This window comes from Sorex fumeus, unplaced genomic scaffold (genome assembly GCF_029834395.1).
Source record: "Sorex fumeus unplaced genomic scaffold, SorFum_2.1 ptg000026l, whole genome shotgun sequence".
Taxonomy (NCBI): Eukaryota; Metazoa; Chordata; class Mammalia; order Eulipotyphla; family Soricidae; genus Sorex; species Sorex fumeus.
Genome location: NW_026606083.1, coordinates 10,800,961 through 10,828,437, shown reverse-complemented (window position 1 = coordinate 10,828,437; position 27,477 = coordinate 10,800,961). Strand labels below are relative to the sequence as shown.

Here is a 27,477-nt window from a genome sequence, read left to right as displayed (position 1 = left end):
CTGCTTAGGGTGTACTCCTGGCACTGCACTTAGGGACCACTCCTGGTGGGGTCAGGGGACTCTATGGGGTGTGAGGATTCGAACCCAGGCTAGCTGCATGCATGGCAAACATCCTACCTGCTGTCCTTAAATTGAAATTTTAACCCCTAACATAGTAAGTGCTGTAAAATTGGTAAAGAATCATTTTTCTGTTTGGGTATTTTTTCCTTTCATTGGGGTCGGGGGTTGGGGCCATATCCACTTGTGCCCAGGACTTCCTCCTGGCTCTGTGCTCAGGGATCACTCCCGGTGGTGCTCAGGGTACTACATGCAGTGCCCAGTATCCAACCAGGTTCAGCGCCTGCACGGCCAGCACTTGAACCCCTGTACCATCTCTAGCCCCCTGATCTGGGAAAACCTAGTAGATGTAGTCCTAGAACAGAAATGAGTTTGTCACCTATCAGAACCGTGTCAGTCATGTGTAGATGATGAAACACCACAGGGGCTTGGGTGCCAGATAAAGAGCGGAGGCCACACCTGGCATGTGCATGCAGAGCCCTCGGTGCCATACCCACCACTGCCACTGGTGGCCCGTGAACGTTCTGTGTGATGGGTATGCTCTCCCTGACCTCTGCCAGTAGAAGCCAGGAAGGGTCACAGTGTAGAGGTTTGTTGGTGCATTCTGGCTGGCCCAGGTCCATGGGGCACATCATGGAGGACAGTGGCACTCCACAAGATTGGGAGCGAAAGCTGTTTACACGGGGGCTTCTCCCTTGGGGTAACCCCGTTCTCTGCTCTCAGAGCCTTTCACCTGCTGGTCCCACTCAGCCGCCTGCAGGCCACCTTCTTTGCAGTGACACCCTGTGAGTGGGGCTGGCGGAGTCACAACCCAGCCCACTGGCCCGGCTGCCTTTATTAGCCTGTATCAAGAAAGGGCAAGTACAGAGTCTTCCTTCCTGACATGGTCTAGCCTTCTGCCTAGCATGAGGCCTGTGTCCATCCGCAGTGCTGTGTCCAGCCCCTCAGATGGTCAGTCACTGCTGCCCTAGTGTTGCTGTGTATATTCAGTGTCTCCTAAGCAGTAGGACTGCTGTGTCAGCTGATCAGGGAAGAAGGAGACTGACTTCTGTATATCCACATCTTTACTTATTCCTGCCAAACTCAGCGGGAAATGCAGAGCCCTCGTTTCTGCAACTAGTGGTCATAATTGGCTCCTGATGCTCTCCTGATGCCCAGTCCCTGCTCCCTCCATCTCCCCTGAGGTCCAGCGGCCCCACTGGAAACGGCTGTAGTTTAACTTGACAGTCTCAGCCTCAGACACTCCCTCTGTGCTGCAGAATATTCTCCCCCTTGGTCACCGTGCAGTGGCCACTTGGCGGCCACTTAGTGCAAAGGAGCGGGCGTTCCAGCCCATCTGCTCCCCTTCAGGGCTGGTTGCGGCCCAGCATGTTCAGTGGCAGCTCACACTGGCAGCTCTCTGAGGTCCTGCCCATGTCTCCCAGTGGACACACAGCTCCCAAAGAGCCTGGCGTTGGCAGGCTGGGGTAGTACTCGCTCCAGGGCCTGCGGGGATGGTGGGTATAGATGCCCCACTCCTGCCCGTGGTTGGCTGGATGCGGCCTTGATCCCGCTGTACCCTCTGGGGGCTGCCCTGGAGCCCAGAGCTGCATGCAGAGCGCATCACCCCAACCTACCAACATCTGCCTCTGCTGATGTTGGCATTGCCAGGCTCATTCTTCCCAGGGTGATTTCCTCGGGGGAAAGGGCAGCCACTGACCTTGAGCCAAGTCTGTCAGAGACTGACATCCCCCAAGTCAGGTCAGCTGTGCTTTTCCGGCTTGAGCTGGGAATCATTGCTTTACCGTCTTTGACCTTTAACCTGGTGGCCTATTCGAGCAGGCGACCTTGTTTATTGTTTGATGTTTGGGAGGGGTGTGACACCTTGTTCACTGGAGACTCCTCTTCCTAGGCAGCAGTCCCTGTTCCATGTGCTTGCCGCGTATTCCATCTACAATACGGTGAGTCGGGTGTGTGAGGGAGTGACTGAGGGGGTGTGTTTACTTGAAGGGTGGATTTTGGTTGGGGTTTCTGACATGTACACTTGGGACCCTCTGCCCTGGACGATGGTGTCCTCCGGGGATTGTGGGTAGACTCTGCAGTTCCGGGAGAGCGAGCTGAGATGTGGGTGGTGGCGAATCTTAAAACATGTCTGTAGAAGGGCCCCGAAGACACTCATTAGATAACTGCAAGAGGAGAGATATTTGCAGCAGTGTCAGGGATCCTAGCTAAGAATTCCCCCCTTAAAAGGGGCCCAAACTCTTCCCCGCTCACAGCCTTGGGCAGGGCCAAGTGCAGTCCCACTGCCACGTTGGTTCTTGCCCAGGAATTAGCATGTTTCCGTAGGTTCTGACGGACTGTCGGTGGGTTTTCAGATAGATGTGCGCTTGCATATTGCTCATCTCCGCTCTTCCTCCCCACAGGAAGTTGGCTACTGCCAGGGCATGAGCCAGATCACAGCCCTACTCCTCATGTACATGAATGAGGAAGATGCCTTCTGGGCCCTAGTGAAGCTGTTCTCAGGCCCCAAGCACGCCATGCACGGTAAGGCCCAGGACAGCGCCCAGGGATGGTGAAGCAGGCAGGGGAAGGGACCAGCAAAACCCAGGAGCCTTGGGGCAGGCTGACAGATCAGGTGGTGCCCTTCACTGGACTTCCTTTAGCTGCCAATTCTGTTGTGTTGACCCCATGGCTGAGTGCTGCTTTGTGAAAATGCTCTACCAACATGGCCCTCTGGCATGAAGAAACCTATTTCGGGTTGGAGGGATTTCGGAAAGAAAAGGTGCTTTTTGGTGAGATGGTGCTCCGTGTCATGTTCATTGGTGACTGGGTCTGGAGGTTCAGTCGAGGAAAGAGCCAATTATTTGCTCACGGTCATTTGGTGGCTTTGCATCTCGAGTGTGTTTTAGTTCTTTAAGCCGCAAAGTTAATTTCCTTGTATACCAAAGGCCGGCGGCCTGCTCTGACAACTTTAATGTTTCAAAACTGGCTTGATTCTTTAATTTTCATATTAGAAGATTTTTTTTTAGTAACCTTTTCTTTATATTTGCCCAGCATCCACATTAAACTATTTTAAAGAGTTTGGATTGCTACTTGTTTTAGAAATAAAAGTGACCTTTGTCACCTTGACGCAGAATTATTCTCCTCATGCTGCCCTTGTGAGAGCAACGAATTTAAAACAGACATGAGCGTAGATGACACTGAGAAAGTATCCTTCATTCTGTCTGTGAAAATTATGGCTGTCCAGAACCCAATTTATGAAATCTTATATACTTACCGTGTGGTTTGGGGGGAAGAGGGGCACAGGGTGGGGATGTGACCCCTCAGTCCTTGTGGCATTTCAAGTAAATGCTCTCTGCAGGATAACTGTTCCTGGACTCTTTATTCTATTTACTGGGGGCAAACATTGCTGATGTGTCTTGAAGTACAATGAGATGTTACGGTTTAAGCAGTAAGTAATTGTATGCAAGAGGCCCAAATTTAGGGAAGTTATTTCTTTAAGCCTCTTAGTAGCTTACTTGTAGCAATTATTGTCACCAGCTAGATGTAGCCAGTATTTTACATTTGGATTGGAACATAGTGGGTATCATGTGTAGGGTGGTACTTAGCTTGTTCTGAGTCTCTGAAATGTTACAGCTAAGTATGGTTGCTAAGCTCTTTGTGCCTCCTCTCTTAAAGTGGTGTCTTCATAAATGTGCAGAATCAAAGTGAAGGCTGGGGGAACAAGACTTAAAATAGCATGTCTCTGGAATGTCACTGAACAGAGAAAAAAATGTTAGGTGTCTCAGCATCCTTGAAATCATACTTATTAAAGACACATTATTTGTGTCACCCTTTTGAAAATCAAACCTTTCTTCGAACTTGGGTTTCTATCAAATTGGCCTTAAGAATGACATGGATAGAGAGAGATCAGTTTATTATAAAGTCATTTCACTGGGAAAATGTTACTAAGGGAGGGGTCGACCCTCTTCCTCTGGAATTGTATGCCAGTGCTGTAGAAAGCATCTTGGTAGGAAATAGTCCTCCCAAAGGCTCCTGAGTGATGTTCCCCAGCAGTGGGCTCTAGAGGGACACGGGCTTACTTCATGGAAACATGTTCTGTGTGAGAGAAGTGGACTCCACATGAGGAAAGTCTGGGCAGAGCCAGCAAAAAAGGACATTCAGAGCATACAGACGTGAGGAAGCCCTTATATACATCAGTGATAGGCAACAAGGGACTAGGTAACGTCCTGCATTCTAGAATAATTGTGGGCCGTCCGTTAACTTCCTTCAAAACCAGATGGGCCTCAGTTGGAAAATGAGATGGGGAGAAATCAGAAATCTCTTGAGAACCAGAGGTAAGACACTTGCCTTGAACGCAGCTGCCCTGTGTTGGACCCCCCGCACCACAAATTGTCCCCTAAGTCCCAGCCGAGTGATCCCTGAACACAGAGCCATGAACCTCCAAGTGTGGTGGCCCCCGTAAAACCAAATGAAAACTCATGTACGTGTCCTTTCTCACAGACGATGCGAACACCTGAAAGGAAACGTATGACCAAAAGAGATAACAAGGGTCTGGGAATGACTAACACAGAGTCCCCAAGAGATCTTCTGCCGTACACGATCAGTGGGGGTGGAATACAGTGTTTGGTGTGACATTGATCATATCCTACTATATATTTTATTGCTGTTATAGATCACATAGGGAAAGGATTGAATAGTGAGCTAAGTGGGGGTGGAGATGGCCCAAGTGGTCAAGCACATGAGCAGCATGTGGGAGGCCTGCATGGGTCCTGGTGCTCCCCTCCCTCAGCACGTTAGGACACACTGCTAGGAATGGGGCATGCTTAAAAGACTTCAGAAGTGTGAAATTGCTTTTTAAGTATAAAGTATTTGTTATGTATCAACAGTAAAAGCAAGATTACCGTGTCCTATGAACAAACTTGTGTATTTAAGATGTATGCTCAAATACTTTGAGAGGGGCGGAGCAGTAGAACAGCAGGTAGGGGATTTACCTTGCACATGGCCGACCTGGGTTCGATCCTCAGCACCCCATATGGTCTTCTGAGCCCTGCCTGGAGTGATCCTTGAGTGCAGAACCAGGAGTAAGCCCTGAGCACTGCTAAGTGTGGCCCCCGAACAAAACAAAAAAGTCGCAAGAAAAGAGAACAGATATCACTACTAACTGGCTTTAGTTTTCGTTGCTTCTTACCTTCCCTTTTAACCTTTTCCTTTGGGAGGCAGGGGCGGCATACCTGGCATTGCTCATGGCAGTGCTCATGTGATACTGGGCATTGAACCCAAGTCAGCAAATCCTTAGCATCCCATTTAATCCATACATATTTTGTCCTCTTCTCTTTTTCTGCAAGGCTGTAGGGGATCTTTCACCAACCACTATTACCCCATAATACAAGTCTCATCACCCAAATCTCTCACATGGTGATCTCTGTGATGGGGAAGAAGAACGTTCCAATAACTGAATTTTTGTTGTTAACAGTTAAAATGGAAGGGAATGTTGTCACAGACATTTCTGTTGTATTATTTGTGATGTGTTTTTATGTTTTCATTTTAGGCTTTTTTGTCCATGGTTTTCCTAAACTTTTGAGGTTCCAAGAACACCATGAAAAGATACTGAATAAATTTCTCTCCAAGCTTAAGCAGCACTTGGTAGGTAGATGTATCGCTGACTTATCCCGCCTTCATCCAGTGCTGCCCGTTTCATTTATTGCGCATTGTAGTTCCTCTGGCTGGAAGAATACTGAATATGTGAGATTTACTGTTGATGAACTAGAACAGCTCTAACTCAAGCTTTGCTTTATAGCTAGTACATATGTACACATAACAGTACACTTTGAAAAGAAAGTAATTTCTCAGTAGTCATGGAGGGACTTTTCGGGCTTGTTTTTTTAAATTATTCTAGGGACCAGAGTGACAGGAGAGTGGTAGACACTTGCCTTGCACACTGCCAACCCGAGTTCAATCCCTGGCATCCCATACGGTCCTGAGTACCACCTTGTATGCCCCCCACCCCCGCCCCCTCATTGCATGGTTTAGGTGACAGGATTACATTAGTGTTAATGTTCATGGTCTTGATGCACCACATAACTGCCTCCCACCCTCACCAAAGTCCCCATGCCCTCCATTGTTGTCCTCTGGTTACTTCTCTTCCACGGAGATACTTTTATTGTGCAGCTGTGTCCTACAGGCTTGGTTTTATTGACCCAGATAGATGCTCTACGGAGGGAGGAAGAAGAGAAAAGGTGAAAATACCCCAGCATTTAAAGCTTGTCATTTTATGGTTTTCTGTGTAATGTTGATGGCTACCTCTAGTGGCTTCACTAACCTTTAGATCTGTATTGATGTACTTTGTTTACTGCATCCAGAAACTGTTAAGTCTTTGTTTTTTCAGGATGCTCAAGAAATCTACACAAGTTTTTACACAATGAAATGGTTTTTTCAATGTTTTCTTGATCGTGTAAGTATTTATTTCTAGAAGTCCAGTGATAAAATTATAAATAACAGACGAAGGCAAAGTGTTCATCTTATTTCTGTTCTGTTTTGATTATAGACTCCCTTTACACTAAACCTCAGAATATGGGATATCTACATCTTTGAAGGAGAAAGAGTTCTCACCGCTATGTCTTATACAATCTTAAAATTACACAAAAGTAAGAAAATGTTTAACTCTAAAGACTTCACAAAAAAATCTAGCCTTGTTTTAACTCTGATTTCCCATTTCCCACCCAACTTTGACTTCATTTCCTTTAGTAATTAGATTCTTAATCAGTGAAGAAATGGTCTTGAGTTGGTTGATATACTTTCAGGGGTTCTTTGGACTCAAATTTCAAGACATTGCAAAGTTTCTAATTCCTTCCTATATGTCAGTTCTGTTTCCAGGAACCTCAAGGGGTAGTACGCAAGATGTTGCTTTTGCTACAATGATTCTAAAGAACTGGTCTTCCCTGGGGTCCTTGATTCCTTTTCATCAGTGTGAACCTTTGGGTTTTCAGTCAGAAAGAGAGACAAAAGAGAGAGAGAGAGAGACCATTGAGAGCAGGTCCCATAGTTGGAAGGAGCAGATGGTTTCCATCCAGTTTCTCCTTTCCGAGAGGGAGGCAAACCCACAGCTCCCAGCTGCAGCCAGAGATGCTCCCAGCCCAGCTCCCTCCCTCAGCTTGATGGCCCTGTTACCTCCAGGCAAGCACTTCCGGCACTGGCACCATGGTTGGCAGGCTGTGGCACAGGTACTGAGAAAAACTTGTGTTTAACAAGGACTCTGTCAGTTTGATAATATGCCTTTCTTTAAAAATAAATAAGAGTTTTCCATCATAAATATGAAGAATCTTCTTAATTTTAAACTCTTAATTCAGCCTTAAAAAATAAAATATATATATGGGGAGAACACTTGCCTTGCACGTGGCCAACCTGGGTTTGATCCCCAGCACTGCATATGGTCCCCCGAACACCGCCAAGAGTGATCCCTGAGTATAGAGCTAGGAGTAACCCCTGAGCATCACTGGGTGTGGCCCAGAATTGAACCAAAAAAAAATTACGTGACTTCTTTTGTAACTCTGCAAAGAAAGTCATCAAATGCTTTAGAGATTTTCATCGTCTTATACTCTAGGTCAAACACCATCATTTCATGTTTACCCCGTACTTGTTCTACTCTTAGGTTATTCTTGAATGATCTGTTCAGCTTCTCAACAAAATTAGAGGCTGAGTACGTGAGGTCAGGGTTCATGTTTTTTTGCCGACTCTGCTTAGCATTGTTCTAAGTTCTTGGGAGGCTACTGGATTTTTATTTACTGTTGTGCGGGCTACTCCTGGCCCAGGGTGCTTGGGAGCCAAGCCCAGGGCTTTCTTTGCACACACCGGTCATGTGCCAAAAACCTCACCACTTGAGCCGTCCCCCAGTCTTGGTTGGTGGCTTTAAAAGCATGAATTTCAGGGGCCACATACACTCAGAGAAGAATGGAATCCTCTTCTATCCATGCTTCTGTTTAGCGCAAAGAAGAGAACTTGGCAGTGTTACGCTTCCTTGCCCTTCCCTGGCACCCAGACCACAATGTCAGAGCCAAATAGTGTACAGGAATCACTCTGTCCTCTCTCTCTCTCTCTGTCCTCTCTCTCTGTCCTCTCTCTCTCTCTCTCTCTCTCTCTCTCTCTCTCTCTCTTTTTCTCTCTCCCTTTCTCTTGCTCTTGCTCTCTTTCCCCCCTCCCCGCCCTTCCCTCCCCCTTCACTAAGCTCTTATAGGGTTAGGAACTGCCAAGATGCAAAAGAACTGCCGAGATGCAAAAGACAAGTCTCCATGCTCTTGAGATCTGTGTTTCATGTTCCCCAGGGGGTGAGACCGTAGCATGTCCTCATTCTCTTCGCCCTCAAACTTCTGTGGCCCTTAATCTTGAGAAGTAAGCGGCCACGGGCTCTCCACCCTCTGCAGCTAAGCTTTCGTCCTGGCAGCTAGTTCGTACCTTTCCTATGGGAGACCAGGCCAAGGACTTTTGTGAAGTTCCTCGCCACCCTCTCAGGCTTTCAGACAGCTCTGGGCGCCTTCGGGGATCAGCTGCTGTTCCTGAGGAGTTTTCTTTTTTCTGTCCTGATGTATTTGGAGACATTAATGCTAGAGTGGTGCCCAGTGCTGGAGATTGTTGGTGAGGGTGTGGCACAGTGAGCCAAGGCAGTGGCATGTGTTTGGGCCGGAGCAGCAGGGCTCTGGCATGGCCACTGCAGGCTGTGCTCAGTCAGTGAGCACACCTTGTATGTGCATGGCAGGTGGAAGGTTTTGACTGGTCTTTGCCTTCTCCTTTGCACCTCCTTTAATTTCTTTCCAGTAAAACTCAGGTAGAAGCGCACATAAAATCCATAATCCGATCATTTTTAAAATTCAGACATGAAAACCATGGACCTGGTAGTGGGAGCTCCATGTCACAACAGCAGCAGATTGTCCGGGACTGGTGGCCTGCCATGTGCTGGGCCTGGGTTCATATTAGTGCTGGGCACAGTCAGCCTTAGCCAGTAAGACAGCAGAGCCATCCCTCCCCATGCCAGCCACACCTGCTCCTGTCTGACTCTTGGCTTCAGCGCTTATTTCTGCCTCCTTTGAGTCTCTCACCGGGAATTGTGCCTCAGTTCCTGGTGCCTTGTACGAGTGACTTCTGTGCTCCTTTCTTAGAAAGGGCTGCACCAGGATGCTGTGTGCTATTCCTTCACCTGAAGTACATGCTGATACATGATTTTTATTTCTCTCATACTTTCTCAGAACATCTGATGAAATTGTCTATGGAAGAACTCGTTGAATTTCTTCAGGAAACCTTGTCAAAGGATTTTTTCTACGAAGATGACTTTGTAATAGAACAACTTCAGATTTCCATGGCGGAACTAAAGCGGGCAAAATTAGACCTTCCAGAGCCTGGTAAGGCATATCCAGACACTATAATTATAGTTATGATAGCAGATTCAGGGTCAGAGCAAGTAGGGTCCTTGCCTCCATTCGACCAACCCAGACTCAATCCCCGGCATCCCCCATGGTGCCTTGCGTACTGCTGGGAGTAATTCCTGAGTACAGAGCTAGGAGTAACCCCTGAGCATCGCTGGGTGTGGCCCTCTCATCCCCCTCCTCTCACTGCCTCCCCCCCCCCCCCCCCATGATAGAAGATTCGCACAAATAACCCAGGCCTTTCTGTCTTTCTGTATCGGGACATGAGCGTTACCCATGCTCGTGATAACATACACAGATCAGTGTCTTACCGGCTGCTTTTGGCAAGAAGAAAAGAAAAACATTAATTAATTCCGCGCCCCCCCCCCCCCCGCCCCCAGTAGAATGGCATTGTTATCGCCATTTAAATTTAGAAAATTTGTTGGCAAGTAATATTTTCCAACAGAAATTGCTATGGTGCTGTTGTTTGTTTTGGGAGCAAATCTAGTGGTACTTGGAGGCTCCTCCCGGCCCTGTGCTCGGGGTCACTGCAGGTGGTCCTTGGGCGACCCTGTGCTCAGCCTGCTAGACTTGAAAGGAGCATCCCAGCCAGCACTCGTTTGGCTCACGGAAACCATGCGCAAGAGCAGAGCATAGAAGCCCCGTTTTGTGGAAGAGGAACCTGGTAGTAAAGGCTCAGGCCTACTGCTGCTGGCTCTCCCGACCAAGCCCAGGCCTGCGGGCTCTGCTTGTGCATGTGTGTGCATGTGTGTGTGTGTGTGTGTGTGTGTGTGTTGGGGGTGGGGACTGTGTTTCTGCACTCCCTCAGGTACCATCCAGTTCGGGCTGGAGCCATGGGGGTGCCTGCACACCCATTGCTCTCTGTGCACAGCAAATAGGCTTTGCCTGGGGTAGAGCAGATGGAGAGTGAGCAGGGCAGTGCCAGGACTGGTCCGGGGTCAGTGGAGAAGAGGGACAGAGGTGAGGGAGGGAGCAGGAAGTGTAGGACGAGCATGGCAGAAACCTTTCAGGAGTTCCACCACAGTCTGACACAGTGAGTCTGGAGACCGCCCTTTGCCTCCTTGGCTTGATTGCTGTTGTGGCAGTGAATGGGTGTGAGGAGGCAGTGGGCGTTGGCAGGGGACATAGGGATCCTGTAGGTGGGGAGTCATACCCTGGGCCCACACTGGGCTTTGCATCCTGGCAGGGCCGCCCTCACCCTTATGTCCACCTGTTTACATCATCACAGAAATACATACATGAAAAAGGAAAACCTGGTCTTCGCCCCCCTCCCTGTCCCTGACCCCCTTTGATGAAAGCCCCAGTGCTTGGCTTCTAGTGGCATGTGGGTGGTGGGTCTGGATTTGTTCTGGGTCATCAGGACTGATGAGAACATGGAGGGTGGGTGCGGGTCTTGTGGAGCGCTCGCTTTCTGATGAGTCCCAGTCCACTAACCACTTTCACGACTCTGTCTTGATGCACGGAGCACATTTGGGACAGCAGTTCCTAACTACATTCTTGCTGCTTTAACTTTGACTTTTAAGTAGTTTCCCTACTTCTAACGAGCTTAGGTCACGTGTAGTAAAAGACACATGCAGAGGGAAGATAGACTAGAACTATGTAGACAGGAGAATAAAGTAGGAAACCCTGGGATGTCATGAGATGATCAGCACCCAACTGGCAGCCACATGCTCTATCTCATTTTACACCCTCCCAAACCCCTCCTCTCCTTCCCAACACCCCCCCCCCCCCAATACTTCTAGAAAAAGGGCTCTTCCTCCTTTGAATTAGTATTTTGTGTTCTTGGGATAAGTGCCAAAACCCACTTAATTTGAAAAAGATATATTCATGCCTACATTCCACAAAGCCTCAGCACTAGTTATAATAACCAAGATTTGGAAACAGCCCAAGTGCCCAAAGGCCAGCTGAGAGAAATACGAAGATTTCTCAAAAAAAAAAAAAGAGCTCTCTTGTAGCCCAGTGCTACCATTTCTTGGCATCTATCCCCCACACAAATGGATTGATTTGAAAGGCTCTGTGCCCAGCTGCGTTCATTGCTGCACCTCGTGCCATCCCAGGATGCGCAGACAGCCCAGTGCCCAGTAGTTAGGAAGCTGCGCTGCGCGCGCACACACACACACACACACACACACACACACACACTGCAATACATGTGGCTCTAAGAAAAGAATCTTAGATGTGCTTTGCAGGGGCTTATACACACCTCTCTGGTGTGGCAGAATCTTGGCACTGGGAGTTGCCAGGCCAGGCAGTCTCCTGGCACACCAAGGCACTGAGCCCGGATTTTGTCTTTGATGTGGAAGAGAGTAAGAAGCCGTTATCCAGAGCTCCCTGAAGCCATGGCACAGGGGGAGGGAGCCCAGAGGAGCACTTGGAGCCCTAGCTTGTCCCTGGCAGGCTCCTGCCTCTGCAGCTCCTCCTCCAGCACTCGTAGTTGCGCATGGTGTCCACTGGGTGGCGGCAAAGACCTGAGTAAGGATAGGGACGATGGGCCTGAAGGGCCCTGGCGCCACTTGCCCTAGTTTCCCTCTCACACATACAATCCCCAAACCAAGTCTTCACAAAACCCAGTCATACACCTTTTGTCCTTCTGAACTATGGCAAGTTGTACTTCCTCTTGGTCAGTGTTCTGATTGTTGTTGGCACCAGCAAAATGTGCCCACTTGTGTAGAAAATGCCTTTAGCGAAAATGGTCACCGAAGCATCCCCTGTGATAGCTGATGGGTGTTGTCATGCCTTCCCACTTAGCTCCTGTGTTTGCAGGAGGAAGAGGTGTTTCCCGGCAGTGGGTGAGAGAAACTGCTGTGTTTCTTGAATAGGAGGGGCGTAATGAACAGCCACACTCCTAGCCTGCCCGTGGCCTTCTGTCTGGCATCAGTCACACAGGAGTATTTCCAATGCAGTCAGAAAGTTGAACTGCCAAGGTCCAGGACACAGGATTGGTGGGAAGGGGGTGTTCAGGGTCTAAGATGAGACTGGCGGGGACTTGTTGGGCCAGGCCTGCTCTGGGGTCTCCTCCTGGGGTGCACAAGGTCCCTGGTTCCATCCCTGGCACTGGGTGGCCCCTTATGCACAACCCCCCGCCCCGGACTGGCCCTGAAGGACCTCCCCAGAGTCCTGCTTCTCAAGGAGAGACGGTCGTTGAGGAAACACTAGGAGGGTTATCCTGAATTGACTCTCGATGAGCCTACTGCCTCCGCAGCTCAGCATGCTGGGCTGGACCTGACCCGACTCTGCAGATGCTGATGTCACTGTGATGCCATGGACAGTCGTCAGCACTGTTCTGTGATGCTACCACAGACAGTCTCAGAAAGGACCTGGACAAAGTGAAAGTCACGGCAGATTCCATAGAACAGTGGGAGGGCACCTGACCCTGCTCCATCCCCAGTGGCCCATGCGGTCCCCTGAGCACCACTGTGGCCTGAAAGGCAGCGGACAGAGAAGCAGAGGTGACGCTGGCAGGTCCCTTGGGGCTGGCGTGGCTGTGTGGTGGCTTCAGCTGCTGACTCAGCTTGCTCTCTCACCCAGTCACAAACATCTGAAATTAAATTTATCAAAGTTGTAGCTTAAACTTTTGCGTTAAAAATGTCCTTTAATTCATGTGATATATAGATGCATAGCAAGTCTGAGTCCCTTGCTTAGAGAATGTCCCAGTTGACTTGACTGGAAGATAGCCCTAAGCCCCTGAGCAGTGGGAATTCTCCCCTGATGCCTGCGCACGTGTGACACAGCTCTCCCTCCTGGCCCGCACGCATGCCACCACCCGACTCTCCCTTGCATCCATCTCCACTTTCACTCCCTCCTTCCCTGAGAAGTGTGTGTGTGGCATAGCCACAGCCCACACTTCCTGTGTGGCTGTTGGTCTTCTGGAGGAGAGTCCTGTATGGGGCTGCCAAATGGTAGGTCTGGGAGGCAGTTTAGACACCACCTCTGGTCCCTGTTCCCACTGGGTCTTTTGTTGGAGATCAGAAAGATGGCCCTGGAAGCCCTGGGCATGGGGATCTGTTCCTGCTGTTTCCGGGTTGTGAGCCTTGGGCTTGTCCCTCTGTGACTGAGGTCCCCGGGGTCTCTGTTACTGGCTCTTGCCACATAGGCACATAACTTCTATGTGCCTGACAGCAGCAAGGCTTTGCGAGTGTCCACTATCGTGCCCATCCTTGCTGCTGTACATGCTGCATTCACGGTCATGATGTAAGACAGACATCTGATCATGTTCCTTGCTGAAGCAGAGAAATCCCCAAGCTTGCCTGCTGTCCACACGACTGGTGTGTGTGCTGGACTGTCTTCTGTTGCCTGTGTCCTCCCATCCTCTGCTCCGTCTTTCCCTTCTGTGACACCACTGGCTGTGAGCCCCTGAGGGGCCGCTACCAACAGCCTTTGGGGCTGCTGGGGTGGGCCTCGCACCCATGAGGGTGCCTCGTGAGAATTGGGCCCATCTCCATGTGCTTTAGTTGTCCTAGTGCTTTTCCACATGTGAACAGAGTATTGACACAGAGGTGGGCCAAGTTAGGCTTTCAGGGAGCCATCCCAATTTCTCTGACCTTCAGGGAGCCTGGCTTGGGAGGGCATGGGAGCCAGGCTGGCATACTTCTGCTCTGCTCCCTGGCCCAGAGAGCACAGCCGCGTGGGCACTGCCCAGAACCACAGTGGCAGTGGGGCTGGGAGCCGCCCAGCCCAACCTCCGGAGCTGCTTCATTCCCGGTCTGTTGGGACTCATGGTGCTGAGCTGACCTTTCAGATGCTTCAGTGGCTCCCAGCAACCTTTCGTAAAGCAGAGGAGTGTCTTGTGCCCCCCTGCAGGCAGCCCTGCACCCCCAGGGATCTGGGCCAAGGGGGCGCTGACTGGCAGCAGCCCCAGGTGGTGTTACTTTCCAGAAAGGGGGCAGTAGACCAAGTCTTTGGGAACCTCTGATAAAGCTCTGAAAAGTCAGGCGCACAGAGTCTGAAGAACACGGGTCTCTCACTGGCTGCAGGGTTTTAATGACTTTTCAGAATTCTGATGTGTGGGTCATTGACAGATTTCTTACCCCCACAAAGACCAAGCAGCATGGAGACACACGAGGAGGCAGCTGCTTCTAGTGACAAACTGGGCCTTGCCTCGTGCCGTGGGGGACAAGGGCCGTGGGAGTCCATGCCATGGTGTTTCTGGTGTTTCTGCTGGCCTCCAGATGATAGCACAATGGGCATGTGCACTGCAGCAGATAATTTTCTCTTTGGTTTTTTGGGGCGGCTACACCCAGTGATGCTCAGGGGTTACTCTTGGCTCTGTGCTCAGGAATTACTCCTGGCAGTGCTCAGGAGACTATATGGGATGCCAGGGACTGAACCCAGGTCTGCTGTGTGTGAGACAAATGCCCTCTCCCCGTGCTCTTGCTCTAGCCCTGTAGCAGATACTTCTGAAAGTTTGCTTGATGGCAGTTTAACCTACGGTCCTTTCATTCTTCACTGATCTTCTGGTGTTACATATGTAAACTATTAAGTGCCAGATAGGACCTTTTCCTTTTCAGATTCTTTTTCTGCTGTATTTAAAGTTAGATTCTTATCGGATTTAATTTATTTTGGGTTTTGGGGTTGCACCTGGCTGTGCTTAGGGCTTAGTCCTGGCTCAGGGGATTCTATGGGGTGCCAGTGGATAGAATCCAGGTTGGCCGCATGCAAGGGGAACACCCTACCCACTGTGCTATCTCTCTGGCCCCAGATTCTAGAGCATGCTAACTGGAAATAGAGAGGACTGTATTTTTTATTATGAAGTTATACTGAGGAAGGTAGCAAAAATAAAATGAGCAGTGGTAGCAGTAGTAATAACAACAGTGAGTGATTCGGGGGAACACACTTGCTCTTCAGTTGACTTTTAAATTTGGTGGACTTGTGTGAAGTGGTTAAGAAAAAGTTCTACGGCGATTTCAAAACCACTTTGGTTGAATTGGATAAAGTGAAGCTAATGTAATGGAAAATACTGACTGCAGGCCTGTTTTAGGAAGAGAAATGAATACATCAGCCCTTTCTTCTCGAGAAAGCATGCAGAGTATGTCTCAGGGCCGTGGGCCGGGGAGATGGCGGCAGGCTCACGGCTCTGGTCTGCATGTGGCTGACCCCAGTAGGTGCCCAGCACCGTCAGGAGAAGCCCTGAGCACTGCCGGGTGGGGCCCCAGCACCCCCCACCCTCAAACCAAAGGAGAGGTTGTAAGGTTGTGTCCCACTGGATGGGCCTGAACCCCAAGGCTCTAGGGTCATCCTACCCATCTGCAGCCTCACGAATGCTCAGCTGGGCCTGTGTCCTACCCTTCCCCTCCTTGAGTGTGGCAGTAAGCACAGAGAGCTTGTGCCTTCATGTATGTTGTTCGTGCCTGCTGCTGGCTCCTCACAGCCGTGTGACTTTCTCTTTCCCTTAGGTAAGGAGGAAGAGTATCCTAAGAAACCTTTGGGACAGCTACCCCCTGAGTCCCAGCCTCCTGCTGTCTGTCACCTGAGCAACGGGCAGAAGAGTGTGGGCAAGGCCAGTCCCCATGTGAGTGACAGGAGGGAAAGTGACTCCTCACCCCGCAAGAAGCTCGAGTCCCCCGTCCACCAGCAGAGTCGTGGCGGAACCCCGGAGCGAGCCAGGCACCCCAGAGCGAAGGCGCTGGACGAGGCCAACAGACGGCTGAAGGACGAGGCTGACCTGCGGAAGAAAGTCACCCCCCCGTTCCAGGACAATTCCACTCAGTACAACCACGCGGCTGCTAACCAGAATAGCAATGCCACCTCCCAGGGCAGGCGGGAGTTCGTGCCCAGATGGAACAAGCCGGCCGACAGCTCCGCGCCAGACAGCAGCACCAAGCAGGTGCTGAACCGCTCTGCTCCGCCCGCCCTCACCGTCACCGGCCCCAGCTCTGAGGCGCGCCTGGCCAACGGAAATGGCCATGGGCGGCAGAAGATGCGGGCTCCGGGCACTGATGATGAGAAGCGGGGCTCCAATGCCTCCCAGTACGACAACGTCCCCGAGAACGACAATGGCGCATGTGTGGAGGAGGCACTGGAGAGGGCGGTCGCGCACCCCCACAGCCCCAGGAGGCAGGCGGCCGAGCCCAACACCCCCGTCAGGCTCCCCTACTCGAGGTACGCGGCACAGCTGGAGGGTGCCGACCGAGGGCCAGTGCCCCCGCCCTCCTACAGCCACCCACCCGGGTACCGCGGTGACTCCCCACAGGCGCCCTCATCCAGGAGACCTTACCCTTCGGCCCTCTCAGCCCACACTTCTCCAGACAGACCTTCCGGCCGCCCCACGCCCATCGTCCTGCCTTCCAATAGGATCGAAGTGCTTCCAGTGGACTTCGGTGCTGGTGGCTACTCAGGCAGCTCAGGGTCCCCACAGCACGGGGCGTTCATCATCCCTCCTGTGGATTATTTGCCCGATGACCGGAAGTGGTCGGAAGTGAGTCACACCTACAGACCCGAAGTGCACGGCCAGTCCTGGACACAGGAGGCGAGGCGCAATCACCAGGGCCACTTGACGAAGTTTCCCACCTTCCAGCAAGGGCCCTTCCAGGACCACAGCCTCCCCCCCGTGTCCGTGGATAGCCCCGTGCGCTACAGAACTTCCCCGGCGCTGAACGATGCCGGCAGCTCGTCGGGGTTCCAGTGCTCAGGGCCCTCGCCGGCGGCCTACCACTACCGAAACCGAGACAGACTCGCCATTCAGGAGTCAGTGTTGCTATGAGAAAGACCTCTGCTGACACTCACGAGAGTGGGGCACGCTGGGAGACCACCAGGCTTCATTCCTGGTCGCCAAAGCAGTATTCACGTCTGTGAACAGACGTGCGCTTCCCGCCTAGGTCAGGAGTCCAGTCCGTGGCAGTGTGGCCACCCCGGGGGCCACCGCTGCAGATGAACGTCATCAGCGTGCTGTCACGAACCTGCTCGAATGAAGTCCACAGTGAGGTGCAGCAGTAGCGTTCAGGGGCACACGCATGCACATACGTACACACGCACAGCGGCCCTGTCCCTAGTCTCATTCCCGGCTCTCTCCAAAACCTGGACCTTGGGCTCCATTGGTCCATTCTGTTTGAGTAATGTTACAAAGCACTGAGAAACTGGCTCTGGATTTGGTATTTTTGAGGCTATATGTAGTCTGTGTGTCTTTGACTAGATATTACGGGCATCTACGCATACCCATTTGAACCCATAACTAAAGAATCCCTGTTAGAGGAACCTGCCTTTAATCTGGATCCAGAAAATAATTTATTGTCTTGTACGCATCCTTCCCTCCCCGCCCACCCCAGTCTTTATTCCAGGTTTTGTCCCTTCTGTTTTTAACCCAGATCCGAAACTGACCACCAGTCTCCATTTCCTGTCTCTGCCTGCCCGCCCAGGGCTGTCACCCCCACTGCCTCTCCTTCCCCTCTGAGACACGCAGCAGGGGCAAGGCTGACTGCTCATTGGTGCTTACAAACCTGGCCAGTTCAGGCCAGCTCGGGGCCAGAGACTGGCACTCGGGCCACTCCCATGCAGTAGCATGGCCACCCCTGCCTCTGTTATGGTTCTGGCCAGAGGTGGGGAGAGCATGCCCGCAGGGAGGGCAGCGGAGACCCTCTACCCTGAAAACCTTTGCCTTCTCCACGTGGCGCTTTCTGGCACTTTCTTGAGAGAATGTAGTCAGTGGGAATTGCTGAAGTTATGTCATCAGATAATCCTCATGGGAATGTGTGGGAGCTGGTTCTGCTTACCTCTAGGAATCTGAGACGTGGGGCTTTAAAGAGTTAGAGATTTACACACACACACACACACACACACACACACACACACACACACACTCTCAGACTGTGTGTGACTTCCATGCTTTCAAAATTCCTCCCCCCCCCCCTTTTCAGTTAAAAAATTCAGGTTCATGGTAAAAAGAAATTAGTAATGTTCTTAACATTATTCAATTACACTACGATTGCCAAAACACTGACAAAGCGTGGAGCACTCCACAGAGGCCCGACAGGGCGTGTCCTGGGAGCGGGCACCAGCGTAGATCCGAGGTGGATGGCCCGGGGCTGGCGCGGGGCTGTGGGCGCCCAAGGTACAGAGTGACAGTGGTGTAGCTAGTGAATGTGACGATATGTCTTATGTATATAGAGTCTAATGTAATTCTAATCAAGTTGGTAATGATGTGATGGAATGGCCAAGCAGATGCAGCGTCGCAGCACAGCTGAGTGCCCATGCCTCTGGCCCCTCAATTCCGATCATGTGGAAGCTCTGAAATAAACATCTGAAAATGGCGCCAGATATCAATTCCAGTTTTTAAACTGTGATTCTGTAACTGGTAATAAACCAAACTACAATTTTGTGTATGATGATGGCCTCTAAGCTGCTCAAAAAATATATATATAAATACGTACATATATATCAGTTGGGGTAAATGCTGTAGATTTTATATATATATACATGCAAGATATATATATATATACACACATACTATTTTCTTAAGTCATCTATGACATTTTTTATCTATACTTTTTTTGATGATTGTTTTTAACATGCTAAAAGTAATAAGTATATTTTGTTTTGTGTCTTTTATATGCTATTTTTGCCTTTATTTCCCATCTGGCAAAAGCGCTGCTTCTCTGGACGCGGCTAGCGCTGATTTCCCTGCCCGAGGACTCTCCAGCCCCCAGCTCTGTGCCAGCCTTTCCAGTGTCCGGCACTGCCCTGCCCTCGCTTGGTTCTGTGTGCCCTTTCCCTCGAAGCACAGCGCTCCTCCCAGGCCTCGCTCCATTGTCACCTGTGGTGCCCTGTTCATTTCTTACGCAGGAGATTTTCATTTGAAGTCATTTTGCCATTGTATAATTTTATCTTTCAGATTTATCTTTTGATTAAAGATAAATAATGAAATGATGGTAAAGATGAGAATCTTGATAATGAAGGTTAAAATATACTTAAACTATTTGGTTATGGCTTTTTGTGGAGACCAGTTTCATTTTCCTGTGAACTGCATGCGCATAGAATCAGTATTCTGTCATTATCAAATCTCCTCCTGGCAGTTCTGCATAAGGCCAAAGCACTTTGATGTTTTCACTTTCTAATGGTTTGAAAAGATAAAGAAACTAGACCTGGAGTCTCAAAGAGTTGGACAGTTTCAGGAAATAGTGTGTGTAGGATTATTTTTTTTTAATTGGTAGCTTTTAATTTTTATTTACTCATTTTTTGGGGGTAGGCACACCTGGCAGTGCTCAGGACTTATTCCTGGCTCTGTGCTCCAGGACTGCTCCTGGCAGGGCTTGGGGTACCCAGGATGGAACATGAGTCGTTGCATGCAAGGCAAGCTCCTTAGCTCTGTATCTTTGCTCTTGCACCATGTTAGGTTTGTAAGGTTGTAAGGTGTGTGTGTGTGTGTGTGTGTGTGTGTGTGAGAGAGAGAGAGAGAGAGAGAGAGAGAGAGAGAGAGAGAGAGAGAGAGAGAGAGAATCAGGTGTCAGGATTGTAGGGGAGGGAAGACTTTTTCCTCTCCCTCCCTAAATTCTCCAGCTGAGGCCGAGAACTGACAGAAGACCGAGCACAAGGAAAGTGTCAGCACACACACTGCAGCCCTGTGATGGCAAGAAGCTTGTGTGTGCCCACATGCGTGCCCACATGCGGCAGGTGTTGAACTCTACCGACTCAGTGGGGAGAGGAAAAGCAGCTCTGAGGAGGGGGTGCTGGAGGTGATGGGACCAGCTCCAGGTGGCACATTAGTTCTTGGGGCTCACCCTGACTCCTGGGCACCACTGCCCTCCTTTCATGAAAGAAGGAAGAGGCTGTAAATCGGAGGCTCAGTCTGGTACAGTGCCCCAGGGCCTGGGACCTTGCTGCCTACCTGTGTCCATTCAGCTAGGGGTCCTTTTCCTGAGCACCTGCCTTGTCCTGGTGTCCCAGGCCCATGCTGCTCCTGCTCACATGGGTGGGGGTGCTCCTGGATGTGCTCTGGGGGTTCTTGGTACATTTCTGTAGAAGCTGGAGGGTTGGGAGGAGCCCGGGGTGGGGGGAGTTAGGCAGGATGGAGTGTCAGGCGCTCTCCCCCAAAGGTGAGACCGAGCTTAAGGCCAGGGAGGATGCGACGAAGATAAAGATAGTGGATTTGAGAATTGCTGACCTGGTCAGCTTGTCATCTGGCCCCCTGGTCCTCTGCTCGTTGAATGCTCCATGACAAGCAGATACCATCGGCTCTTTCTCAGTGTGAGGAAGATGCAAGTCACGTGTAGAAGTCACTTATTCAGGTGACAGCCTGCAGGCAAAACCACCAGGCCCTGGACCCGCAGACTAGCCTGGCGCTGTGCTGCTCTCCCCACCCCACCCCCCGCCCCTTGGTGGGGGGCTCACTTCCGTGAGGTTCCCCTCTTAGGCCCCGTGATCCCTTTACTCAGCGTGCTGCTGTGCTCAGGACAACAGCCATTTCAGAACTTCTGCAGCACTCCAGGGCTCTCAGGCCCCCATGCAGTCATCCTTCATCCCCCGACACTGGTTACTAATACACTTTCTGTATATTGCACTTCAGTGGAATCGGACTGTGGCTTTTTGTGTCTTTTCTTGTACTCAACATCACGTGTTTCACACTTCACTCCTCTTGTAACATGCACTGGCAATGATTTTGTTGCTGAAAACTCTTTCCTACCTTGTCGAGGTGGGGCTTTGTGCCCTGGGCTGGGGTCACCTGAGTAAGTCTTGGCTGCAGTTTCCCATTCGTTGGGTGGAGAGAGAGACCCACTGCTGGCCTTGTAAAAAGTTTATGTCGTGTTCAACACGTCAACATGTATCTTACATTCCCTCCCGTGTTCTTGAAAGGTGAAGGGCTGTGACCCGCCCTGCCATACCGAGGGGAGCACAAGTGAGAAACCCAGCACGAGCCCACCTGGCAGCTCGGACAGCGGGCCTACCCCTCCAGGAACCTGTGTGCCACAGGGGTCGCCCAAAGCTAAGTCGGCAAGAGTCTGGTAGGTGACTGCTCCCCAGGGGTGAGATGCCACCTGTGCTCCCTCAGGTGAGAGGTGCTCCCAGATCCTGTACCAGCTGTGCTCCCCCAGGGGTGAGATGCTCTTAGATTCTACGTCAAGTGTGCTCCCCGAGATGTAAGGTGCTCCCAGATCCTATACAGGCTGTGCTCCCCCAGTTGTGAGGTGGTCCTAGATCCTATACTGGCTACACTTCCCCAGGTGTGAGGTGCTCCCAGATCCTACACTGTGCTCCCACAGGTGTGAGATGATCCTAGATCTTACACCAACTGTGCTCCCCATGTGTGAGGTGCTCCCAGATCCTACACCAGCTGTGCTCCCCAGGATGTGAGTTGCTTCTGTATCGTACACCAACGGTGCTCCCCATCAGATGCTCCTGTTTCCCTCTTGTTCCGGGCACCTTGCCTGTGCCTCTCTCCTTCCGCAACCTTCCAGGGTCTCCTTCCCCTGGCCGGGGTGTGGCCTTGTCCTGGAGCTTCCACCCACTTCCCCCAGGGGTTTCTGGAGCCCCCAGAGATACTCATGCTCCACCTGCCCTGGGCAGCCCCTGGGTCCTGCCTCCAGTCAGATGCACGGGCCGAAGGGACATCCGACCCCACCTTACCCCGGGTGGTGTCCAAGGCAGCAGGTGACCAGGGTCACTGCTAGGGATCCCCTGAAAATCCCCAGAAGCCCTAGGAAGCCACGGGTGGCTGGCAGGGGGCGCTGTGCTGGCGGGCTCTGGGTAGGTATCTTAGGGTCATGCAGGGCCAGTGTCCACGCTGCCCAGCCCACGAGGCCAGAGCCCGGTCAGCATATCTGCTTGTATGTGTGGAGCTAGCCGGTCTGGCCAGTGCTTGGGGCAGAGGTGAGAAGCTGTGGAGGCATCCCCTGCACTGCTTTGCTGCCAGCGACACCCCCTCTCCAGGATCCCAGGGTGTGTGTGAGACCCCCCTCCCCATCCCTCCCCGTCCATCAGTTCAACCTGACCCTGTGTGACCCCCATCCAAGGCACTGCAACAAGAGGGGGAGCAAAGGGATGATTCAGTCTTCTAAAAATAAAATACTAGGTGAGAAAGAGAAGGGGAACGGAACAATCGGGTGGGGGGCCGAAATCAGGTTTATTACAAGTAAGTAATACTTGTAACTTTCAAAAACAGGATAGAGAACTGTGAGTGTCCAAGGGACGTGTAGTCCCACCTTACCTGGCGGTCACTTGGGATGTCCTGGCCCCAGTGGGCGGGGGTTGGGGAGACAGCACAGCTGCCTCTGGTGTGCACGATGTCACCAGGTAAGAGAAACTGGGAGGGATTTATTTTTTTCTGATTTGGGGGCCTCACCTGACTCTGTGCTCCGGGATCACTCCTGGTGGTGCTCAGGGATGCCAGGATTGAACTCTGGTTGATTGTGAGCAAGGCAAGTGCCCTCTCCAATTACTATCACTCTGGACCCCTGCAAGGAATTTTTTTAAGATACCTATATGGCTCCTGGACAGAGTCGTGGCTTTATCATTTTTCTTTTTTTAAAACTTAAATATAATTTTGGTTTTGGGGACCACATCCAGCAGTGCTCAGGGGTTACTCGTGGCTGTACCCAGGGACCACTCCTGGCGGTGCTCTGGAAACCATATGGAGTATGGGGAATCAAACCTGTGTCGGCTGTCCTATGGCTCAGGCTTATCATCTTCCTTCTTTGGGGATTGCCTGGGATGGAACTGGGGTCTCCTGCCTGTCACACACTCTCTCTCCCGCCAAGCCACACCCCCAGGTACCTGTAAACAGGCAGTTTCTCTTGCTTTGCTTAATTGGTTTCATGCTTCAAGTCACTCAATTCTAGAGCATCTTACTGAAAAAACAAAATCTCTCTGCAGTGCCCTGAAAACCCTATCACGGTCACAGTCACGGTCCTCCCGTTGTTCATCAATTTGCTCGAGCGGGCCCAGTAACGTCTCCATCGTGAGACTTATTGTTACTGTGTTTGGCATATTGAATACGTCATGGGTAGCTTGCCAGGCTTTGCCACACGGGCGAGATACTCTCAGTAGCTTGCTGGGCTCTCCGAGGGGAGCGAAGGGATCGAACCTGGCTCGGCCAAGCGGGCTGCACACAAAGCAAACGCCCTACTGCAAAAAAAAAAAAAAAAAAAAAAAAAAAAAAGCTTTCCACCAAAAAAACACTCCTTCCCCCCAGAGCTTGAGAACAACTGCCATCAGCCCAGCCCGTCCGTCCCCATTTCCTGAGCACACGGGGAGGGACCCTCCACCTCCTGCCTCTGGACCCTCTGCACACCAGCTCTCAGCACCTTCCCCTTGCCCACAGCAGCTCAGAACACAAAAATAAGACGGGGGTGGGGGAACAGCCACCCCTCCTGCCCCTCTCTGTGGCCCCCTCCACCCCAGGGAGCATTGAGGAGGAGTGACATGCTTTCAGGATCCATGAAGCAGCGCCTTCAAACAAAGCTTGGCTTTTGTTCTCCTTCCTGGTGCCAGCCCACGGGGGGTGTGCCGCCCCCACTCCAGAGCCCAGCTGAGAGCAGAGCCCCGGCAATAGCTTTAATGGATGCCTCTCGCCCACCTCCTGCTCTGCTGTGAGTCATGTGCCCCCACCCCTCCTTATACCCCATTTCCTCCTCCTCTCCGTTCCCGGCATTGAGAGAACGCCCCCAGCTCCCCGGTTCTCTGTGAATGAGTCCAAGGAAGTTTGCTGTCTTTCTCCAGCCTGAGAAAATCTGCAGAGAAGCAGGTTTGCCTAGAAAAATGGGCTCCGTGTAGATGTGCCAGGTCGGTTGGACCCGCTGTCACTCCACATGTCAGGGGACTGTCATAGTGGACATAGGAACCAAAGCGGTCCGTGGCCAACAGCCCATATCTTCCAACAGCAGCGAGGCTAATGACTCACGGAGCGAGCCGGGAATGGCAGTGCATTCAAACACAAGAGTTTCTTTCTTAATTTGATTGGCCGTGGGGCCATACTCAGGGGCTACGCCTGGCTCAGGGCTCAAAGTCAGTCCTAGCAGTGCTCTGGGGTGCAGGTGGGGCTGGGACTAGAGCCTGGGCCTCCTACATGAGTTTGTGCTTTGGTCCTGGGGCCTTGTGTCCAGCCTGAGATCCAAACCCTGTATGGTGATGCTGAGAAGAAAACGCTCACAAGCCAGTTTCCTCCCCTTTCCCATCCCTGCGGGCTGGAGCGATAGCACAGCAGGTAGGGTGTTTGCCTTGCATGCAGCCAACATGGCAGACCTGAGTTCGATTCCTCCGCCCCTCTCAGAGAGCCCGGCAAGCTACCGAGAGTATCTCGCCTGCACGGCAGAGTCTGGCAAGCTACCCGTGATGTATTCGATATGCCAAACACAGTAACAACAAGTCTCACAATGGAGATGTTACTGGGCCCACTCGAGCAAATCGAGGAACAACGGGAGGACCGTGACCGTGATCCCATCCCTGGGTGGCTACTTTTGTTGTGACAACTGGGGGGATCACAGACTCAGCTAGCAGAGGAGCTGAGACTACACTTGGCACACGTAGGCAGCACTGGGGATCCAACTCGGGGCCTTGCCCTTGCCAAAGGAGGGGCCCTTTCTGCTCCTGAGCCACTCCTCTTACGCCTAGAGGAGGATGTCCAGAAATTGACGGTTCTTTGAGGCTCTAGTAGAAGAAGAGGGAAGCCAGTGTCCCTCTCACTGCCCCCAAGGAGGCCTTGATTTTATTTAGTCAGTTCCTGGCCTCCCACATAGGGCTCGGGGTGACTCCTGGCAATCCTCAGCCCAGTGGGCTGACACTTGAGTGCTCCAGGCTCAGGAAGCCCCACTGCCCAGACCTCGGTGGTGCTCCTTGGCCTCCAGGACTACACCCAGTGGTGCTGGGAGGAAGGGCACGTGGTACAGGTTCAACTCAGCTCCTAGCATTTGCCAAACAATGGGGAGAGTTGTGAGTAGTTGATGGTCTTCTTTGAAGTTCCTTTCCTGGCTTTTGTTCCTGCTGGGGCTTCTCTCAGAGTGGGATCCAGCCTCCTCTGGGTCTGTGCTGGCGCCAGGTGAAGGTCTGATCAGGCCTTAGTTTCTGTGTCCACAAGGTGGGTTTTTGCAGTCTTGGGACTACGAATTTTATTACTTTCCAAGAATTCATTGCAATGGGGGCACTTCCCTGTCTACCTGTCCTCTTCATTCCTGAGGCAGAGTCTGAGGATTTGTAGCTGAGGCAGTCTGAGGGTTTGTACCTGAGTCTGAGTCTGAGGATTTGTACATAAGAACGCATGCATAGGACTGAGTTTGGTGAACTTTATAGTTCCCTGTGCTTTCTGCTGTCCAGTCTGTGTGGGACCCCTCGTCTGCCCAGGACCCTTGCCCATGGCCTGGTGAGCAGCTCTTGCAGCATTGAAAAACTTTGTTTGTATCTTAGTCGTGGAAGCTTCGAGAATAAGAAACCACAGAACTCTAGACTTCAGACTGCTTGGGCACCAAATGAATGTCTGTTCTGTCTACAGCCCACGTCCCCGTAAACCATTCATGCTCCAGATCCTTCCTGGTCAGGAGAAAGTTGTTTTGGGGCACTAACGGCTTGGGTGTGAGCCAGTGGCCTACCTTCCCATCTCTCCTCTGTGGAGACTGCACCCCCACCACCTCACTCGTGGGCCGTCACAGGGCAGGGCTGTTCCAGTTCCTGAGTGCTGAAGGGCCTGTGACAGGAGTGAGCCTGGCGGGCCATTCTGCGGCAAATTCAGTGCCAAGTTATCCCCGTGGGCTTGGTCCTGTTGTTTAGTTTAGGGGCGGGTTCCGTCCAGGCAGGGAAAAGGTGAGGTGATTCTGAGCACACCCGCCTGCTGTTTCCACTCAGACCAGAGAGCCACCGCCTCTGCTGCCTGTTCTCACACATCCTGTGCTTCACAGCTCCCCTTTCTACAGTCAACTCAGAATGTTCCCAGGCAGAAACAGGCTCACTCGTGGGCCCGTGGTGGCCCAATCCCTGGATGCCGGACGCTGTCAGACGCTGTGAGTGTGGCTGAGGATGCTGGCGGTTGCCAAGGACACGGGCCGCAAGGAACAGTGGCTGATCTGGATGTCCACTGCCGGGACATGGGGCTATGGGTCACTGCTATGTTGGGCGAACACCCGAACTGGGGGTGCAGGAAGAGCGGAAGGACAGGCCCCGTGGCCTGTCCCCCCTCTCCCCAGAGTCATCCCCACTGCGGGTCCGCCATCGTCCAGCTGCGTGTTGCCCCTTTGCCGCCTTAGCTGCCGTCCTGGCATCCAGCAGTGCTCCCTGCATGGCCGCAGGTGAAGTGGCCCGTCTACGGATCCGCGTTCTCTGGAAACCAGGGCTCAAGTCAGCGCCTGCCCCAGGGCCTTGTGCTGGAAGGAGCCTTTGAGGGGCCTTTGCTCCTCTCCCCAGCTGGACAGGCCTTCCCCACCCTGCTCCTTCCAGTGGCTTTCATGGCTCCTGCCCCTGCGCTGTCCTGGCTGCTGTCCGGTCAGCAGTGGCAAGCCTGGATGGGGACATGGCTGAGAGCCAGGCAGAGCCCAGGCATGTCTCCAGCTGAGTGGACCCTGGATTCTGACCCGCTCCTGCCTCGCCCAGCTTCCCGCTCACAGAGTGGGCTCGGGGCCTGGGGGGTGACCCCAAAGGGGTGCCCTGACCAGCCCCGCCCTGCTCTGTGTTTAGGATTTCACATTTGCGGTCCACCATCCTCGATAGAGGAAAGCAAGGCACCACAAGGCATCCAAGGACTCAGACCCAGAGGGAAGGGCAGGTCCGGCTTTGGGGGTGTTGTTGCTGGGAAGCCTCAGGGGCCCCCAGGGGCTGGAGGAGGCAGGAAGACCCTCCCTGGAGCCTTCAGGGGAGGTGGCCTGCTGCTGGGCTTGAGACAGGAAGCCCACTGTTCCAGCGGGCCTTGCTCCCGCCTTCCTTTCTGCACACGGGGGCTGGGGGGCGCAGTAGGGGAGTTGGAGGGGTGCTAGGGGCGGACAACGGCCAGGGAGGCTGCAGGTGAGGATGTGGAGACAGGGTGATGATTCTGGGTCGGGGGACTGGACACTCTCAGAGTGGGTGATACAGACCACCAAACCTGGAACTGCCCAGCACACCGGCGCCGAGCACGGGATGT

General features: G+C 52.1%; 1 protein-coding gene across 5 annotated transcripts in view; it reads left to right on the top strand.

The window, feature by feature from the left end:
• USP6NL (USP6 N-terminal like) overlaps nt 1-18,971 on the top strand; it is a 121,257-nt gene extending 102,286 nt beyond the window's left edge. For all 5 annotated transcript variants that reach the window (XM_056114673.1, XM_056114672.1, XM_056114674.1 and 2 more), the window contains 7 exons: nt 1,949-1,997; nt 2,460-2,580; nt 5,588-5,682; nt 6,425-6,490; nt 6,584-6,683; nt 9,276-9,428; nt 15,845-18,971. In XM_056114673.1, coding sequence (XP_055970648.1) covers nt 1,949-1,997; nt 2,460-2,580; nt 5,588-5,682; nt 6,425-6,490; nt 6,584-6,683; nt 9,276-9,428; nt 15,845-17,151 — 1,891 coding nt within the window. In that variant the 3' untranslated portion in view covers nt 17,152-18,971. The remainder of the gene's footprint in view (nt 1-1,948; nt 1,998-2,459; nt 2,581-5,587; nt 5,683-6,424; nt 6,491-6,583; nt 6,684-9,275; nt 9,429-15,844) is intronic.
• The last annotated feature ends 8,506 nt before the right edge of the window (nt 18,972-27,477 follow it).